The sequence below is a fragment of the Melospiza georgiana genome, chromosome 4 (genome assembly GCF_028018845.1).
Source record: "Melospiza georgiana isolate bMelGeo1 chromosome 4, bMelGeo1.pri, whole genome shotgun sequence".
In the NCBI taxonomy this organism is placed as follows: domain Eukaryota; kingdom Metazoa; phylum Chordata; class Aves; order Passeriformes; family Passerellidae; genus Melospiza; species Melospiza georgiana.
In genome coordinates, this window is record NC_080433.1 from 52969960 (window position 1) to 52990299 (window position 20340).

Consider the following 20340-nt stretch of genomic DNA (forward strand, 5'->3'; position numbering starts at 1 on the left):
CACAAAAATGGCAGCTATAAGCAGAACTGTGTTCTTTGCATTAGAATCTGAATTTTGAGAACAAACTGAACACTAATTTCTTCTACAAAATAGTCTCTGAGAAACTCTAATTACGGGCTGGAAGGGGAATCAGAAACTTGATAAAGCACTTTGCCTTTTAATTTTTAAAAGGAATTGCTTACATAATACTTTGGCTTATGAACACATCCTACTTTTTTACTTTGCAGATCTATTCTGTAGTTTATCACTTACCATATTTGCTTTGACATTTTATCCAAAACTGATGACATTTCATGGGCTCTTAATACCCAGCAAAAAATTAAATGCAGAAATATTCAAGTGCACAACAGCCTGAGATAACAGAAGCTCAGAACCATGACACTAGCTATACTTCAGCTGCTACACAGCTCTGTGATGTGACTTGAATGTGGGGCAAAACACAGCAGCAAGGCAACTGAATGTACAAGTTACATCAGTTCTGAATTGTCAGTAAAACAGAGCATTAGCACTTCAGAATGTGTTATGCCCACAGGCATAAAAGAAAGCAAAATGCCCAAAGGACCTTAACTCATGCTATTAAAACTTCACATTGTAACAGATCTTGTAGGGTGCATACTGTATGAGCAAGAACAGCATTTTGGGAATGCAGTAATGCTTAACAGACATGACTCAGAGAGAAACTGAGAGATAAACTTAACCTCAGATGTCTTGGTTTCTGTAATTTGAAAACTCAGAATCCTTTTAATGTAGGCCTAGTATTATGCACAATAATTTAATCCATACAGCTTTGAGAAGTGACTTAGGAATGTATCCAGGAGATACATTGAAATGATCCTTGAAATCTATATTTAATAATGATTTAATAATGAACACCAAATTAAACTATCTAAATATTGCTTTCACATAAGGAAAACACCCAAAATAAAAAAATCTTTACTTCTTTTCAGGAGAACACATGCTTAGTTAGACCTCTAAATGTCTGCAACCAAATCAGCACCCTGAGTAGACTTTGAAGACTTTGCCTGTTTATGGACTTCTCCTTTTAATTTCTGCCATCCGTTGATGAGAAATCACATATCCTAAACAATCAGAAACACCCTTATCTTTGTGTTTTGTCTAGGTGAAAACCAGCCACATTTCTGTATTACCTGGAGAAGCTTACCTCTTACCACAAGGTCAGCTGAAGCGGAGGAGTTGTCCACAATTGTCTGAGCAGTGCACATGTACCTCCCTGCATGCCGCAGCTGGACGTTCTTAATCAGCAGCTCACCATTGGATTTAATCTGTCACAAAAACAACACTTAGTGAAACTGGTAAACATCCCTGGGCAGCTATGTGATACCTCCCAACCGACTTACAGGGTTTGCTATTTCTGGAGAGTAACTGCTTACTTAGAGCATGGATCATCCTCACACATAGACCTGATTTATAGGACAGCTGTTGAAAGTGTCCTGTGTTTCCTGAGGAGCTGCAGCTCTTTACTGGACATGAAAAAACTAGACACTTTAGTAAATGATTATTAACAAATCAACATTTCCCTCTTACTTTTTGAACCCCATATCTGAAAACTAAACTTAGTCAAGAATTTGTTCAAAAACCACAGTTGTATGATTTTTCTGCACCATTACTTGCATTTTTTTTTTAAACACATTGGCAGGATAGAATGCCATGGAGTCCTGTTAACAGAGCAGGATGCTGTTTGGGTCTTCCTTTTTAATCCTATAGCAGTACCTGAGCTTTTAGCTCAGAGGGGCTACAAGCATAGCCTAAACAAAGATGCACAAAGAGTTGCTCTGTACTCCTCTGCCCTCCCTTGCTGCTGAGGCCCCTGTCAGGCTGGAGATGCTCTTCCCTGGCTCAGCTCTCACTGCTCCTTGGCAAACAGCAGGACCCCAGGGAAGCAATTTACCTTTCAACAAGGCTCATACACTGACCATCCCAGGCCCTAATCCTTCCTTAACACTCTTCACCAATGCCAGACTACTGGGAAATACTCAGCCATATTTTCAGATGGCTATGTGGGCCACTGGCTACCTTTGGATGTGCAGAGAGGCAAACAGAATATAGTATTTTTATCCTATGACACTTCTGAGTGACCAGATGTGCACCTGTAAACAACGAGTGGAACAGAGACTATGTGCACCACAGCTATTTCTTAATAGAAAACACGTTTTATGTGAAGACTTTAAGCATTAAAAATAACTCACTTGAAATATTTTGCTTATCCATCCTGCCTTTTATTCCAGAAAAAGATTACTAGGCTAAATCAATGGGTTATACATGTGCTAGTCTTAAAGAGATTTCTCTAAAAACCCAAATGTTCTCACCAAAATATATCTGAACTTTCATGGGAGTAGAAGTTCAACCAAAATATTAATACATGAATTTATACCACACTACATCAACAGGGGCAACATTCAGATTTCCTAATTCACTGAAAATTGTTCAAAAATATAACTGAAACACCCTCCCCGCAAAAAAAAAAAAAAAAAAAAAAAAAAAAAAAAAAAAAAAAAAAAAAAAAAAAAAAAAAACCCAAACATTGAGATAACTCACTGCAATCCACAGATCTTTACATGCCGGACTAAAAACAATTCAGATACAAAATGGTATATACGAAAAAGAAATTGCAAAAATATTTAGGTGTAAGAACTAGTGCTTTCATCATCAAAGATGCTGGGTAACAAAAAAGACCTTTGAGAAAATTTCGAATAGTATGGCCTGTGTGCCTGCATTTAGACATTCAGAAGAAATGGAATAAAGCTAATACCATCCAGTTGATGTTTCCTGATTGAAAAGGATGAGGGGAGAAAGCAAGGTTAAATCTTTTCCAAATGCTCTGCAACTAGAATGAGAGCTTATAGTCTATATTTAGGGGAGATTAAAATACACAGATAACACTATCCTTTTCCTTTCCAGACTCCAGTGAGGATTTTGGTTGCCAGCTTCAATTTCTGCTGGCATAAAATTTCAGCACAAACTGAAATGTTAGCATCAATTTTTTTAGGTCCAACATAAGAATTCACATATTTAAGAAATTACTGTGGTAAATAAATAATTGGATGAAAGAAGAATCAAGCACACATGACAGAGAGTGCTTGACTCTAGCTAGCAATACTTCAGCTGATTGCCTTACAGGGTCAGCAAGAAAGGCAGGTTACACTGTGCCTTCTCTCTTTGAGGTACACAAGTGCTGCTAGCAAGGATCAAACAGATCTCCTGGATCAGTGAACAATCCAGTATTCCTGATACATTCCAGATAATTTCTCTCTTAGCTATTATTAAACTATTTCCATGTGGATATATATATATATTCACACTTTTCACTCAAGGCTAATATGGCTTTTAACTTGATTTTTCGAAGTGCATGCATCCTACAGAGATGAGGAGAGTCTGTGACAGTGTCATTTCTGTGCTCATGCCTCCTCAGTTTATTCATGAGAACTCCAGTAAGACTGCTGTGGCAGAGAGCATCCTTTGAAAATCTGCTGGAGTTACTGCATAAGTGAACACTGTCTGGCTGAACACCTGACTAATCACATGTGAGCTCTACAGTGGGCTGAGCAATTCTGGCAACAGCTTCCAGGGAGAAAAATCAGTCAGTGTGTCAGTAGCTCTATGGGAAAAATGAATGCAGCTACCTGATCCTCTGTCCTCCAAAAATTACAACAAAGAAGCTGTAAAACATCAAACTCTTTGATTTTTCAGTTCCTGCTTTTCATTTGGTTGTTGGTTTTTTGGGGTGTGTTGGGTGGTGTTTTTTTGGTTTTTTTAGTTTTTTTTTTTTTTTTTTTAAACTCTGCTCTTATTTGTTTTGGTTTTAATAAAAAACACAAACAGTTCCCTATATGGCTGCTGAGTATTGGTTCATTAACACTAAATGTCATCCTAGAAAGAACCACAGTGATTCTCTAATAATTACTTGCATTTTTATCTGCAAATAAACGTAAGCAAATGCTGGGCAAAGCAATAAGGTTTAGAAACAGATTATGAGAATTCTCATAATCATATTATTACTTCAATAGCAAATGGTTGCAAATTCTTACTGGGGCTAGTACCTATTTCTATGTTAGCACTTTAATTAAAATAATTTATTGTATTTAATAATGATGTGCCCATATACTTGCCCTAACAATAATTCCCTTATAGCAACTTGGTCTTATAACCTAAATGATGAAAAACAGATGGAAAAATGTAACATAATTTTAAAAATCATCAAAAAATCATAGATACGGTGTTGTATCTTGTTGCTTCAGAAGCTCTCCCGGAGCAAGCCTTCATGCAGTTGGTAATGAAGCTTTCCATACCTCAGAAGAAGCTGAAGTTCTTGGTGGTAAAAGAAAAGCTTACCAAGCAAATTAAGAGCACAGGCATCAGCGAATTCTGTCCACAAATTAGATATGAATGTACTGTATGTTTTCATCCCAAAACCTCAGCTTGGCTATGCTTAAAAATGCCTTCCTTAACTCAGAGAAGACTGAATCACAGACTGGAAATAGTGATAGCAATATTCAGGGATATTCCAAGGGTATCTGTGGTTCACCACTCAGTATTTACCAAGTTTCAAGCAAATACTTGCATCATATAAGCCCTGTATTTATGATTTAATAGTGATGTCAAAAATAGCATTTTATGACCTATTTCTGAGAGTCGCTGGTTTTTTTTGACCATTACCTTTTCCAGGGCACTAAATTGCCAAAAGCCATCAGAATGTGACCCTGTACAATTAAATACCATTTACAGGAATCTAGTGTTTTGACTGAAAACAGTGTCTTATCCACTTTTGTTGGGCCTTCAGAGACAATAAAGGAACTTATGCGAATATAAGACTTCCAAGCCCAAGAAATAAATAAGTTAACTTGGCAGAAATAGAAGAACCTGGTAAGCAGAGTGTTTTTTTAAACTCAGGTACTAAAATTAGACATCTGAGCTTCAGCACTGTTTAACACACAGTAGATGTAAAATGGTAAGAGAATCAATAAGAAGTAATCCAGAAGAGATGGGATTCTGGGTGATGAGATCAGTTTGTCCAAAGCTAGAAATAATGTCAAATACCTTTTTGTACCACCTGTACCTAGAATTATTAACTCTAAATGAGCTCACATGAATTGGTTTGATCCTGCCAGTAAAGAATTAGTTGAGTGGTTGCTAAAACCAGAACAGATAATCCAACAGCTGTTGAGGTATGTTAATGTAAATGTGACTATAGATGTTTTCTTGCTATAGACATCAGAGACATAGGGACAACACTCCCAGTGCAACACCACTGTCTTATTCCTATTCACCCGAGACCTTGTTTTGCTGTATAAGCCATAGTTATAGATAAATAAAAAAACTCAGCAGGATAATGATGACAGTCATTCCCACTAAAGAATCTTTTCCTTCAGTGAGCTACATTTATATGTTAAGGATATACAATGTTAATTCTACACTTGAGATGTGGACCGGGAAATATTTCCAACAAATGTATTATTGTTCTTCTCCATTCAGCATACCACTGAAAATTCCTGAGGACATTGTGCTTTGTACCAGCATCCCTTTGGTAATGGGGCTTGTTATATCACTTACAACAGCAGAAAAAGCCTAGGTACTTGCTCACTTATGCTCATGGATCACAGCTTTATGGCTGACGACAAAAAATTCACAATACACTGCAAACTACATTTCTCTTAGTAGTGTTCACAGCTGGATTTCTTAGCTTCTGCTATCTAACTACAGATGGTACATGAATTTTGGTAGCCTCATAAGTCTCACAAGCGCAGTCAACTGCTTTTGCAGAGCATTTTTTAATTCTAGCAGAGAGGTTGGCAGATCTTCGAAACTAATTACAATTCTTTGTGCTGTAAGTAGAACAAGTTTCCTCAAAGGCTTCTGCCAGAGCAAACTGCTTGTTGGCTTCACCCTCAGCATTATATCTTCTGCTTTCCTTCCCCTCCTTGCTCCTAACCACTGACTCCATCCATCACATTCCATGCTCACTAAGTTGTTATTATTAGGCCATTGCCTCTAAATACTCCTCCAAACCTACCCAAAATTGGGTAGCTTTGGAGTAATACTCAGAGTCATTTTCAGCTCACTCATGTCTAAAGCACTGCCCTAATGCATCAAGGCACTGAAAACAGTGCATTGAGACAGTATCTTGAGAGTCCTGGAATTCTCTTCCATATAAAACCAGTAAGCAGTTGATTTGGTTGGTCATGCTTCATCAACAATCACCTGCCACCTTAATACATTCAAAAACTGTACTAAATGAGCTCACTACAACTCTGGCTTTGTTCTAGCCCATAAATAACCTCTTCTTCCTAATCACTGCATAACTGAGCTTTCCCATTTTGATTTCAACAACCAGGTGACCTCTTCATTAGGTGAGGGAAAGGCTGTGGATGTTGTCTGATGAACTCTAGGAAAGCCTTTGACACCATTTGCCACAGCATTATCCTGGAGAAATTGGTTTCCTATGGCTTGGATGGGTGGATTGTTGCGGGGAAAGAAAATGGTCTGGGATGGTTGGACCCAGAGAGTGGTGGTGAGTGGAGTTACATCCAGCTGGCACCTGGGCATCAGTGGGGTACTCCAGGGCTCAGTACTGAGGCCAGTCCTGTTTAATATCTTTACTGACAATCTGAATGAGGGGATCAAGAGCATGCTCTTGATGTTTGAGTTTGCAGATGACACCAAGTTAGGCAGTGGTATTGATCTGGTGGAGGGCAAGCAAGGCTCTGAAGAGGGATCTGGACAGGCTGGATCAATGAGTCAAGACCAATTGTACGAAGTCAAGGCCAGGTGCAGGTCCTACACTTGGGTCACAACAACCCCAGGCAGTGCTACAGGATGTGGGAAGAGTGGCAGCGAAGTGGCCTGGTGGAAAAGGACCTGGAGGCGCTGGTTGACAGCAGCTGATCATAAGCCAGTGTGTGCTCAGGTGGCCAAGAAGGTCAATGGCATCCTGGCCTGTATCTGAAAAAGTGTGGCCAGCAGGACAAGGGCAGTGATTGTCACTCTGCACTTGGCACTGGTGAGGAGCCACTTCAAGTACTGTGTTCAGTTTTGGGTCCCTCACAGCAAGAAAGACATCAGGGTGCTGGAGCAGGTCCAGAGAGGGGCAGTGAGGCTGGTGAAGGCGCTGGAGCACAGGTGTGACGAGGAGCAGCTGAAGGAACTGGAGGTGTTCAGCCTGGAGCAGAGGCTGAAGTGGGACCTTATCACTCTTCACCTAAAGTAGTGAGGTGGGGCTGGTCTCTTCTCCCAAATAACAAGGGAAGAATTTCTCCATGGAAAAGGCTGTCAGGTGTTGGAACAGGTCAGCCTGGGAAGTGTCTGAATTATCAACCCTGGAGGCATTTAGACGTGTAGGTGTGGCACTTAGAGACACGGTTTAGAGGTGGACTTCACAGTGCTGGGTTAACAGTTAGACTTGGTTTTCTTAAAGATCTTTTCATCCTAAACTGTTCTATGATTCTCTAATTCTATATATTTTACTCCAATTCTTCAGTTCTTTTGAACTTTTTATTAATTTCCTGGTCTACACCTGGGGCAAGGCTAAACACAAGGAGGATTACCAGGGAAAGCAATGAAGAAAACTCGAAATTAAAATCCTTGTATATTTTCTGCTGCAGGTAACAGTGGAATCATAGAAGCATAGAATAGTTTGGGTTGGAATACAGATTTTTACAATAAAACTAACAGTCTCCGTAGCAATCTATTGAAGCAGGGGCACGCAGAAGAATAACTTGTCTATCCATGTCAGCCAGCAAACTGCAATTTAAAATAATGTACAAAAAACAGGCAGCTGTAAATCTTTTCTAATACGACTTTTATAGTTCAACTTGTTATTTGTTGTTCATAAACTCATCAGTTTTGGAGAAGAAACAACCAAAGTGTTTTGGCAAACACTGTCTGCAATCTAAAATTCATCTCGCTACTTTCAGAAATCTGCAGTGGGAATTTTGGTATCTGGACCAATCACCTTTAAAAATTAAATAAAGAATCAGGCTCTTCTATTTGTGTTGCACTCATTTAAGTGTGAAAAGTATTATGTGTCATAAGAATATTATGTGTCATTCCAGAACACTGTAAAGCTTTTTGTACTTCAAAGAGAGATAAAGAAAGAGGAATAATATTTGCATAAGGAAAACGCAAGCTTTTCAGTATTCAGAGAAGTCTACACTACAGCAGGTTAAGCACCAGATAGCTGCAGGGACAGAGGTGGTTATGCACAGACACCTTGGATTCAGAAGCTACTTCAAAGCTGAATAGAGCCTGAGCTGTGGGTCCTGCAAGTTCTATGCTGAATGTATTTGTCTGCCTTTGTGCCATGTCCCTGCACTTGTGAACACTGGAGAGAACACTGCAAACTCAGAATTCACACTTCAGAGTCAGTGTGGACTCAGCAGGTTTTGCTTCCTGCTCTGTAGCACTCATGACACTGAGGTGTGTCAGCCTCAGCTTGAGAAATGCCCCTTTATATGAGAAAACATAAGGAGGTAGCAAGTCAGTTGTCTCTATGACAAAATTCATCCCCTGGCTTTACTGTATCTTTCTATCACCACTTACTCTTTTTTGAATACTTACAGAAGAAAGCTTTTTGCAAGAAGGTCAACTTCCTGAACACTTGTACAGCAATTCAATTTAACTTATTAAAGATAAAATGGTGATAAAACTATCAGGGTTTCAGGTTCACTGATAGAAATTAAGACAGAAATACTAACGATATGGGAAGCTGTTTAAAATGTATTTGTGTCATTATGTCACTAAGACAACTACAGCCTAAACTTGAACTCTTCTTAAGCTACGTGCAAGTTTCTGACTTGAACCAGTTAAATTATGGAGTTCCTTTTCCCGACTATCCATATGAATAGACTAGTGGGACTCAAAAGTTTAAAAAATTACTCTTTTTTTTGTAATGAACTTAAAGGAATATTCCTTTTTGGATCCTTTATGTATTTTTAAATATAAACATCTTTAAAGTAATCTTTTCAATCTTTAAAAATATATGACAAAAACCAGATCTATAAATAACAAACAAACATTAGAGTTTTCCAGATTACTTGAAGAGCTGTATCTTTTTGGGACTTGAAAAGATGAGTTAATGTTTAGTTCCTCAATCAAATAATCAGACGAACAACCAGATATAAAAGTTAAAACTAATGTATTAAATAGTAAGATTCTGAAGACTCCATTTGACTCTTTGGAAGCTAACCAATTCTTTCTTTTTTCCTTTTTTCCCCCTTTACATACTGCTGTCACAGGAAATGAAAACAGAACTGACAAATGTCCTTTTGAGAAATTAGTTTTAGTATTGATGTAATGCAAATTAGCTTTGCCTTCAGCAATGACGGAGATACCAAAGCTTGCATTAAAAGAAAGAAGAATTATGCAGGTGTTTACCTGAATTTAATTAGCATTTCATTATGTCTATATGACAATAATAATAGTATTATTTTGAGAACTGAAATTACTGTGGCTCTATCAAGTTTCAGCAACTTGATCTGCATAGTCACATAAATTAATAGAGATATTATCAGAGGGATAGATGAGGATCCTTCACCAACAGGAAATTATGCACATGCTTCATATACCCAGTAACCTTAATATTCACAGTGCAGTATCTTTTTCTTTTGTGTTTGTGAAGTGCTGGTGAGCACATTTCAAGCTCAGCAGTTCGGGACACTGCTGTCAAGTGTAAACCAGCTCACTCTTTACATCCAGGGGAGCCTGAGCAAACCTGCCACCCAGTGACTTCAGCCCAGAATTGCCAGGGAGAGGGAAACTGGCAGGAGAAAAGAGAAAATCCCTTTGCTTGCCCAGGAAGGAGAAAAACCCTTAATGCTACAATACAATAACAAATGAAGAGAAGAGAAATACAGAAACTACATATTTGTCTTAATTATATCCTACATAAACCATTGCATTGGATTTGCTGAATTTGTTAAAAATTCTGCATTTGTTATTATTTAAGCACTGAACCACCTAATACCTACAAAAGCAGACTTCAAATGCAATCCTACTGTCTCCTCTGTCCCAGATAAAGACCAAGGTACCTGTGGAAGAGTAACAAGGACTATTTGCACTTGCTTTGCATTTGAAAGCCCAGAATTAAGGCTTAGGAATGCAAAACTAGAAGATGCCTCTGCTAAAAGAATTTCTACCAGTTTTGACAGATCAAATGCAAAACAAACCAAGAAATATCCTTCAGGAGGAAGGATATCCTTCAAGGTATCCTGAAGTGAATTAACTGATATTTAGATCTAAATTACTTAAAGGCCTAAGTGAATTAAGAGTTCATCTTCTTTTGAATTCTGCAGAGTATCCATCCCTACCTCTACTGAAAAAGGAAACATTCCAACACAAGATCCAACACCCATATGAAGAGAAGCACCTCATTCTCTCCCTCTGCAGACCACAGATAGTTTGTAGAGACCAAGGTAGTCTAGAAAAGTTAGGGTTATTTGGTTCCAAAATGAAGCACTTCAATAAAGGACATAAAATACTGAGGAGATAATCAGAATTCGAGATCAGGAGTCCAGGACCACTGGCCATCTGGAAGACGAAAGAGGTAGCTGGAAACTAAATTGTCAATCTTCTAGGAGATTACATATTTTCTGAAGGCCTTATTTGGTCCCACATTTGTCAACTTGAAGTGCTTTGCTAGAAAGTGCCTTAAAAGCAGGATTAAAATTCAGAATTAATTTCCCCTAAAAGAAAAAAAAAATCCAGTTTACTTCTATTTTCATTATTTAGAGGAAACCCCAAAAGTGTGTATCAGCAATATAAAATTTTTTGCTCAACATGTTCAACACATGACCCATAGATGGAGTGCTTTCTCTTGCACTACAGATACAGCCATTTTTACCTTCCTTCCACACCAAAATAACCAATTCATTAACATTTCAACCTGCTTTTCTCTTCTATGGGACAAATTTCTTTGTGTGACAACTGTCAGGTAGCTTAAAGCAATCAACTAAATAAAATCTGACACAGACTAATTTTATTTGATCTTTTACAAGGAGTAGGTTTACTGGGGCTTTACTCTTTAAGCTCTTGTCTGACACTCAGACTCATTCCAGTCTTTATCTAAGGACAAACTAATACAATCAGGAGGCAATTCAAGCTTTTCCAAGGTATTCCTATGCATCAAGTACTCTATAGGAGTGTAAATACAGACCTATCACAAGTGTGACTTAATAGCCAGTTGCAGGAAATGTTTTGAAAGATGCCAGTGTACTGGAGAATAACTACATACTTACTCATTCCTGAGGCAACACAAAATACACTGCAGACTACTTACCACCCTGCTACTGAGTGTGGACATAGCCTGTCAGGAGATTTACTGCAGAAAGGAGGGTATGTCTTTGGGTTTGAATGCTTATCAGCTGATCTTACCATACTTCTACTGGCTTCCTGGACAAGGACATGTTCTCTCACTGAAAGGGAGCAATGTGGCTTCTTAACTACATCTTACAACTCAGCAAATGAGAAGGTTGAGGCAACTCTTGACTCCTCAAAGGGCTGTTTTGTTCCAAATCAGACTAAAATAGTTACACTTTCAACATATTTTCACATAGAGATAAACAGATACTGAAAGCAAAAAAATGAATTTCTTGGTCCATGGAAAATCAGATAATATTGCCAGCCCAGGAGAAGGACTCTTCAGGGGGCACTGGTACATCATTTTGAACACAGAGCTGAAACTAAATGTGGTCCCTGGTGTTCCCAGACACCACAACTACCATCAGCAACTATTTCTCTCCATATCCACTGTTTCTCTTGGGAGCACAAAAAAAAAAAAGGTATCTAAATATGAGAATTTTTGAATATTTTAAATCCAGACTAGCAGAATATTTACACAAGCAGGCAGCTTGGAGATTGCTGAATATTAGGCAAATCAGCAGGTGATTAGACTTAACAAGAAAGGATTTCTAATAGAGATATTAATTTTAAATAAACCTGACAGAAGACTCTAAAAACATAACAATACATGCAAATACGAAGGAGCTGTGATTGTTCTACATGCCAAAATGAGTGTCTTTGTATTAACTTGTTTAGCCTCCTCATTAACTGCTCCTCCTCAGTGTTTACAAACTGTTTGACTCCTACCCACCATCTGGCCCAGTTTCGTGCCAAATTCCAGAAATACTGATGATAAAAACATGGGTAAGTAAAAAATTAATGCATATGCAAACTTTTTCCAGGTAATTTGCACCCTGTTTACAATCAGGCTATCTACCTTACCAGCTATTTTCAGTAATAATCTGAGGTACCAAAATACTTACATCAATTTAGATATCTGATTTCAGGTATCTGCCTGCAAGTGTCTATGTGTCTGTAAGGTATCTGAATTGTAATTCTATTTGATGTTCTTGGCCTACTGGACCTGAACCGACACAGGAAAAACAACTATTCACAACAAAGAAAACTAGGCTTTCATGTATTAAATAAGATTCTATAGTATCTTACCATAACATTCCGCTCATAATGTTCGTGTTCTTTCTCAAAATCTATTACAAAGCCATTTAGAGACCAGATAAATGTCAGGTCTAATGTGGGATCATGGGATGCAATGCATTGCATGGTAGCATTCTCTCCAACGGTGACATCGACATTCAACGGAGCTAAAGTAATTCTTGTAGCTTCTGTGAAGTTAATGGCAAACACGGAGAATTCCAATAAATAAATATTTATTAAAATATAAGCTCAGCTTCATAACTGTTTGATCATACATTAAACCACTCCCTCAAAGTCTAGTTCACGTTATTCACACAACTACATTTCAAAGGACCAAACTGAAGACAATAAAGAAAGCATTTTATAGGTAAAATAGCTGGCTTCTGTTAACTCTTTAAATCTCTGAATCACATAACAACTATTTTTATTCATTGACTCTGTCTCAAGTAGAAAGAAGACACATAATGAGTCCTACGTCACTTGTTACAATTATAATATTTCCTATGTTTAAAACTTGTCTCTGTAATGAATGAAAAGTTCCACTTGGTTGGGCCAAGTCAGATTTTCATTACAGCCTTGCAGGGATTGTGATCTTAATTTATCTATTGAGAAACAATATAATAGATGCAAAATAAATTGTGTAAATAGCTTCATGTGAAAAAGAAGAGAAAACAATACAAGAAAAGGAAGAAAGCACATCAGCATTGAGCTGTCATGTCAATCCAGCATGATTTCTGGAACAGAGATTAAAAACCCATTTAACAAAAGACTCTTCCACTACCAGTTGTACTTCACAGACATGGGTCTTCACTGTCCCTGTCCTTCCTGTCTGTAGTCTACAGTTTTTTAGTTATTTGACATCAGATTTAAAATACACAAGGCTATCATTACTCAATCAGTAAATAAAAATACTGATAAAAGAAGGTAATTTAGAAGTGCAATCATATATATATATATATATATATATATGCCCTCATCTCACAAATTTCATGCATATTTCTTTAACAGCAATGCTCTCTCAAACATGCTTATACCACCACCACGACAACAACAAAACCACCACCAAAACAAACTAATAAACAAACAACCAAACCAAGCCAAACCAAACAAAACCCCCTACAAAAAAAAAAACAAAAAAAAAAAAAAAACAAACCCCAAAAACCACAAAAAAAAAAAAAAACCAACAAAAAAACCCCCACAACACTAAGGACATCAGGAGACCCAATTATCTGAGTCATGGCCCCAGAATCACACCTTAGCATAAGTGCTAAGCTACCAAATAAAGGGAAATGCATTAAAATATGTCAATTTAATGGATCTTGTTTACTAATCTCTTATGGAAATATCAACCCTAAAAACTGAGATGCAGTGTTAGAACTGATGCAAACATACCCAGTTTCAACTGAGCAATATGCTTTAAAGGCATCAATTCAGTGTTAATGAGCAATTAAATTAGAAAAAGTAGTGCAATGCTGGAACAAAAATTAGTCATTTTGAACTAAGGGATTCTGCCCAAAACAAACTATTGCAATTCTGAGGCTTACCTGTCATTTCTAGAACACCAGTGCTATTGGCTTTTCCTCGGTTATTTTCTGCAAAACAGGTGTAGCGACCTTCATCCAGCTTTGTGACATTGATAATTTCCAGGCTCCCATCATCCCAGATACGTATGCTATGGAAAGTGCAAGAGAAATTAAATTCTATATTAGAAAGAAATGTTTCCTATTAGAAAGCAATGCTTCCTGTAGAACTGTGGTAAACGAAAGAACGAACCACAAAAATCATTTGCAAGCTCACATCTAACTACTGGATTTATAAACACACCTGCAGTAAAAAATATTTAAAGAGACTGTGGATTAGACTGAGACATTAGATCCAGACATCAATCTCAGAATGCTGGAGCAAGAGAATGTACTTCTATTCACTTGTACTCATTCAAGTATTTTTCTTAGAGTTTTATGGTACAATTCAATTCTTAAATCAGACTGGGTAACGTTGGATACCCTGCTAACTCCTTGAATCTATACTGCCAGCAACATTTTGGCATATTATTCTCCTGAAGTTATACATTCTCCTGTCCCTGAAGTCTGCAAAATGGAGAATCATCCTATGGGATAGACAGACAGATACATAAGGTTACACTTTTAAGGCTCAAAGTGTTCACTGACAGTCAGTACTAACCGGCTCCCATTTACAAGCAATTCTGTTCCTTTGCTCCAGGAGAATTTTGGCTTAGGAGCAGCTTTAGGCTTGCATTCAATGATTACACGTCCCCCTTTAGCTGCTAGGATTTTCTTCTTCATAGGGTTAAATTCAAAAGTAGGAGGTGAAGCTGAAAGCAAAAATTAACACAAATACTGCTGTTAGTGATTTTACTGCAAAACAGAATTTGTTTCCAACATACAATAAAAGACAGAACTATTGAATTGTTCACAAATGTTCATTATGCAGACTAGTGAGAAAAGTACTAACGATACAGAGATGTACTTGAAGTATGTACTGATCTACAAGAGACATGAAAAATCATAACATAGTTTAGTGCTGTGTTACCCTAGAGGTTTCTTTCTACTGATTTCTGAACTTTCATCTGAGTTTAATCTAACAAGATCAAAGTCCACTGAAAGTTCCTCCGTTTCAAAAGGCCTTTTGATCAGCCCTAATAAAATTCAGATTCCTGGAGATAAATTTCTTCAACAAGTTGCTCACTCAATCATAATTCCAAAGAATAGCTGGGTTTACTTGTCAGTGGTTTTAACCCTCTCTACAAACTAAAATTGTGCCCTTCTTATTCTTTGTGGTTTTCTGTTTGGCCAGCTGGCTGTAGGTGCAGTCTCAGATGTACAAGAGTATTGAGATGGGACTGTCATAAGCACCACACTTATGTCTCTGAGGTCAGATCTTTACTTACTAATTTTTCCTTTATTTGAAACCAAATGAAAGAAAATAAAGCTTTTCATTATTTTGTGCCTTGGCATATCAGCAAGTTAATTATGCCAGCAAGTGTGCACACAGCCTGAGGAAATAAGGCTATTGTTTAATTACAGAAGTACAGAGCAAAACTCTGACCAATATCTGCATATCACCAACACTGAATTTTGAAAATGCACATTTAAAAAGTGCTCATTTTGGGTAAACCAAGCTGGTAGTGAGTACATAGTAATGGAAGACCAATGTAGATTGAAGCATTGTTGCGCAATGGGTTGGGAAAACCAAGAACAGTTTCGTTCTTGGGAAAGTCTGAAGGCAAGTGTGAGATGGAAAGAACAGCAACTACCACAGGGAAATTTAGAAAAATATGTCATACAGTCAGTGTGTCTGCTCTAATGAAATCAGTAAAAACATCAGAAATTGTTTAAAGGCTGAGAAATTTGGATCTGAGAGTCGAATTTTCAACAGGATGCTCCTCAGGAAAACACAGTGGACTCATAACTACATCCAGCCATCAAATGGCACAGCTATCTGTGGGCAAAACCAGACATTGTGACTTCAGCGTAAGGGGTTGCAGAACGCAAAATCAAAGGGGAGAACAAAAATGAAGAGCTTCAAAAGCCAAGTAAGTGTAAATATGGTTTCTTCAAAAGCAGATTTTGCATCACAGAGGACTGATCGTATGTGAGCAAAAATGAAAATGCTTCTTAACCAGTTTTGCAAGCTTAAAAACTTAGGCTGCAACTCTATGTGCTTCATATAACATCAGCACTATCAGTTCCTCTGAGGGGGAACATTAGGAAACAGGCATCATAAATACAAACAGAAAACATGCCCCACAAGTTGGCAAATTTATTCCTCAAGTTGCAGCTAGAGAGCTCAAATAAACCCCATCTCACCTAGATTGAGTGAGAGTTCTTAGCTTCATCCTCACAGGAATCTGTTACCAAACAGTACTTGCAAATATAACTGCTATCTTACTCAAGCCTGAAATAGTAAATAGAGAAATAATCCAACTGACCCACAATCTTCAGTTCAGCATTTGCATAAATAATTCCATGCATGTTTTCTGCTATACACTGGTACATGCCGGCATCGTCAAAGGTCAGACTTTGCATTCTTAGTTCACCTTTCCGGAACTAAAACACAGAATCAATAAAATAACAAGATATTAAGACATTAACATAAACTACGTAAGCTGAAGAATCCATACCCATCCAAATTATTTTTTTTTCCTTTCTCAGTAACATTGGGTTCAGCTTTTTCTGAAGAAAGAGTCATTGCAATTCAATATCTAAGTTTCTGGGAAAGTTCTAGTTGAGTGCCAGTAGAGAAATTTACTCTCCAGTCCCCTGTTATCATATCAATGCACACTACTGATTCAGAAATAAGAAGCAAGGAATTAAATTAATTTTATGCACATAAATTTTGTTATGCCATGCTCACTCATCAGTACTTTCTGTTGTTTCATAATTTTATAACAGGAAAAAGTCAAAGCAAGTCCCAGTGAGGTAGGAATTTTTCAGAAGATTCCTCTGAGAGATAGTACAAACTATTTTGGTTTTAATGTAAAAAAGCAAAAACCAGTAAATCAAAGTAAGGCAGTTAAGGTGGGGTATTTTGTAAATGTAGATGTCAATCACTTTTTGAAAGATCATGTAAATGTGTTCTGTTTTCGTGAGAAAATTAAGCTGAAAGCTTTAACTCTTGTATCTAAGTGCTTTGGAGTGCATGGGGCAGTGGAAGATTAAGAGAATAGTACTTAGCTGAAAAGAGAACAGATTAAGGGAAGCATATTTTCTGACTATTTTTTGTGAAAATGTTTTAATCAGATTTTATACAAGGAATCTTTGTTGTGCTCTAAATGAAAGGTCTAATTACAAGTTATCTGATTTAGAAACAAATTATGTTTTCAAGGCAATTAACATTTCTGCTGTGTTTCATTTGGAAATCATCTTATCATCATAGTAACACGCAGCATAATCTTCTGGTGTACTACTGGAGACTTGCACACTGCGTTCTGCAATCCAGTATGCAGATTTTGTTAGTGAAAGCCAAGTTCAGTGGGGATCAGCAAGTAACTCACTTGTTAAAATATTTGTTTGCAATAACTACCAAAGCTAGAAAAGAAGCATTGTTTTTCCTGGTTTAAGCCACCTCCTTATAGCAGATGGTGATATCCCTGCTCGGCCTCCAACATCATACATTCTTCTTAAGATACACAGTCAAAAACCAAGCTGCCTCATTGTCTGTTTTATTTGCCAAGAGTCACAGGTCAGCAGATGCAGAGCTGCACTGTGCCCTCGTATTCTCTTGGTTTTTTAATGGCTTTTCATGTAGTGTAAGCACTACACTTTGAATACACTGTTGGAATGCCTGATCAGGTTTTTCCCAGAGAAGTTGTGGATCTTCCATCCCTGGAATTGTTGAAGGGCAGGCTGATGGAGTTCTAAGCAACCAGGGCTAGTGAAAGGTGCCTCTGTCTGCTGCTAGGGGGCTGGAACTAACAATCTTTAAAGCACCTTCCAACACAAATCATTCTATGATTCCAGGATACTAGGAGAAAAAATTTACTTTGTTTGTTTAAATCAAATATTCAATAGAATTAAATTATCAAACAGTACTTCTTTAAACTTCTTTTAAACATCACCTAAACATTTGCAACACTCTTTGTCTGGAAAAAAGGGGAAAAAATAGAGGATAAAGTCCACTGATACTTTAAAAAATAATCTATTTTCATATCTCCACTGACTTTTGTCTTCTATTTTTAAAGACACATTCATGTTCAATATGGTAAAAAGGATTAATTTTGAAGAAAAGATGACATTTTTTTATCCAGAGTGAAGAGCATTTACTTAAAAAGGCCTAGAGAAAAAGGGGTATCTACCTCCTAAACATGTGGTCAAAAGTTAAGCTGATAAGTCAAAGCTGAATACTAAACAGCCTGAAGAAATAAGAGAAGATTGAGATGAAACTTTTAAAAATAGATTTTAATGCCTCATGCAAGTGGCATCAGGAAATATTTAGATCATTATAATTACTTTTCCTTTAACCTTTTACTAATGCATGCTTCAAAACACTGTTTCCATGAGCTAACCACTCAAGCCAGTGTTACCTACAGCAATACACTCACCGAGGCACCATTCTTCAGCCACCTAATTGTTGGAATAGGCTTGCCCGTAGCTACACAAGGCCAGTACAGGTCACTGCCTATATCCCTTTCTGTGTCATTGATATGTTCTACCCACTCAGGAGCAGCTGCAGAATAAAATACATGATGCATTGTAAATACAGCACATACATATTTAATTAGCATTATGTTGTATTAATTCCACTGCTTTTTCCGTGATACTTCAACAGGAAACTCAAAGTAATGATGATAACTCAGCAATCCACCAGCAGAAAAAAGAAGTTTTTGTCTTACTACATAGATTCAGAAAAGCCTCAAACTATTTTTTATGAGAAGAAAAGATGGAATTGAAATAATGGTTCCTGAAAAACAGAAGACAAGATATCACTACTTATATTGATCTATGGATAATTCTGTGTGAAAACTACTCAGTAGCACCATGAAAATGATAGTTAAATGACATGAAATTGTGCAAAACGTACTGAAAGGATCTCCAACAAATTATTCTCTTGGTGCAAACACCATAAGTAAGAAATTAATATTGAAACAGTCCAGCATATTTGCTTTTGCTAAGCAAACAAACCAGTTTACTAGCTTTACTTATTATAAGCAGTAATAACCTTGTCACACTAATTCTGAGTTTGATCTTCTAGCACTCAACCAAGGATCTTAACTCAGATCTTCTGCACAGCCAGTGAAAGAGACATAAATCTTCTGAGGGTGCTTCAGATTCTATGTGTGACCTTTTAATATCATGGTTTTATGGCATAAACCTCAGACAAGAAGCCAAGTTACTTGGGATGATTTCACTATGAGCAGTAAGATACAATTTTCAGTTATCTAATTTAACCAAATGCAAAAAGGGAAGTGAGAGAGGATGAAGGAATAAAGAACTGTGCATAGCTAATAAGACAGAGTGCTAAGACAGAAAACACAAAATAAGAAAACAAGAAATCCTAACAAACCTCATGGTCTCTTTTTCTTCCAGAAATCCTTTCACTTCAAGTACTATAAATTGATTTAATTTACATTATGCATAACAGGTAAGACAGAACTGTCATATAGTATATACCAAAGTGTATATACCAGCTATCCAACCAGACAATTAATACATAAATATCAATGCCTGACATTTAATGCACAATTTTGATTCTACTCTATTAAGTTGAAAAGCAGTGTATGAGGAACCAACACAGACATCAACTGTGAAAACACAGACATTTCTAACCTAAGTAAAGGCAACACAGATCATCAAGAATAAAATTGTTCTTCCTACCTTGTACATAAACTCTTGCTTGGTGTTTATCTTTTCCTTTATAGTTTTCAGCTTCACACTCATAAAGCCCTTCATCTTCATACTGAATATTGAAGATCTTAAGTACTGCACCAGACATGCTTATCTCAGCAGAGGCTGGCAAGGGTTCAAGGTATTTACTCCATCTGAGCTCAGGAACCGGACTTGAAAAGGTACAGTAAAGTACAAATGAGTGTGTTCAAGAACTGGCAGTTAAACTGCAGACTACAAAAAGAGCATTTGATCATGAAATATGTATTTTCATTCCCCGAAATATGAAAGCAATTCATGCTGTACAATAACTAAAACACACTTACTTTCCAAGAGCAAAACACTCCAGTGTCACGTTTTGTCCCAGGAGAGCGTACGTGTCCTTGAACTTCACCTTGATATCAGCAGGATACACTTTTGCTCCTAATATGAAAAAAAAGATTCTAAGAAAAGGCATGTCAGAAAGTTATAGAGCTACTAAAATTTACACAGTTCAATAAAACTTTTCTTAAAATGCCAGACAAAATTCTTCTTTAAACTGCAACAGCCTGTC

General features: G+C 37.2%; 1 protein-coding gene across 1 annotated transcript in view; it reads right to left on the reverse strand.

Annotated features, from left to right (window-relative positions):
• CNTN1 (contactin 1) overlaps positions 1-20340 on the reverse strand; it is a 204722-nt gene that overhangs the window by 34020 nt on the left and 150362 nt on the right. The window contains exons 8-15 of the mRNA XM_058021885.1: positions 20114-20210; positions 19779-19960; positions 18506-18630; positions 16394-16511; positions 14626-14776; positions 13989-14116; positions 12457-12632; positions 1163-1283 (exon numbers count right to left, since the gene is read on the reverse strand). Of these exons, the coding sequence (XP_057877868.1) occupies positions 1163-1283; positions 12457-12632; positions 13989-14116; positions 14626-14776; positions 16394-16511; positions 18506-18630; positions 19779-19960; positions 20114-20210 (1098 nt within the window). The remainder of the gene's footprint in view (positions 1-1162; positions 1284-12456; positions 12633-13988; positions 14117-14625; positions 14777-16393; positions 16512-18505; positions 18631-19778; positions 19961-20113; positions 20211-20340) is intronic.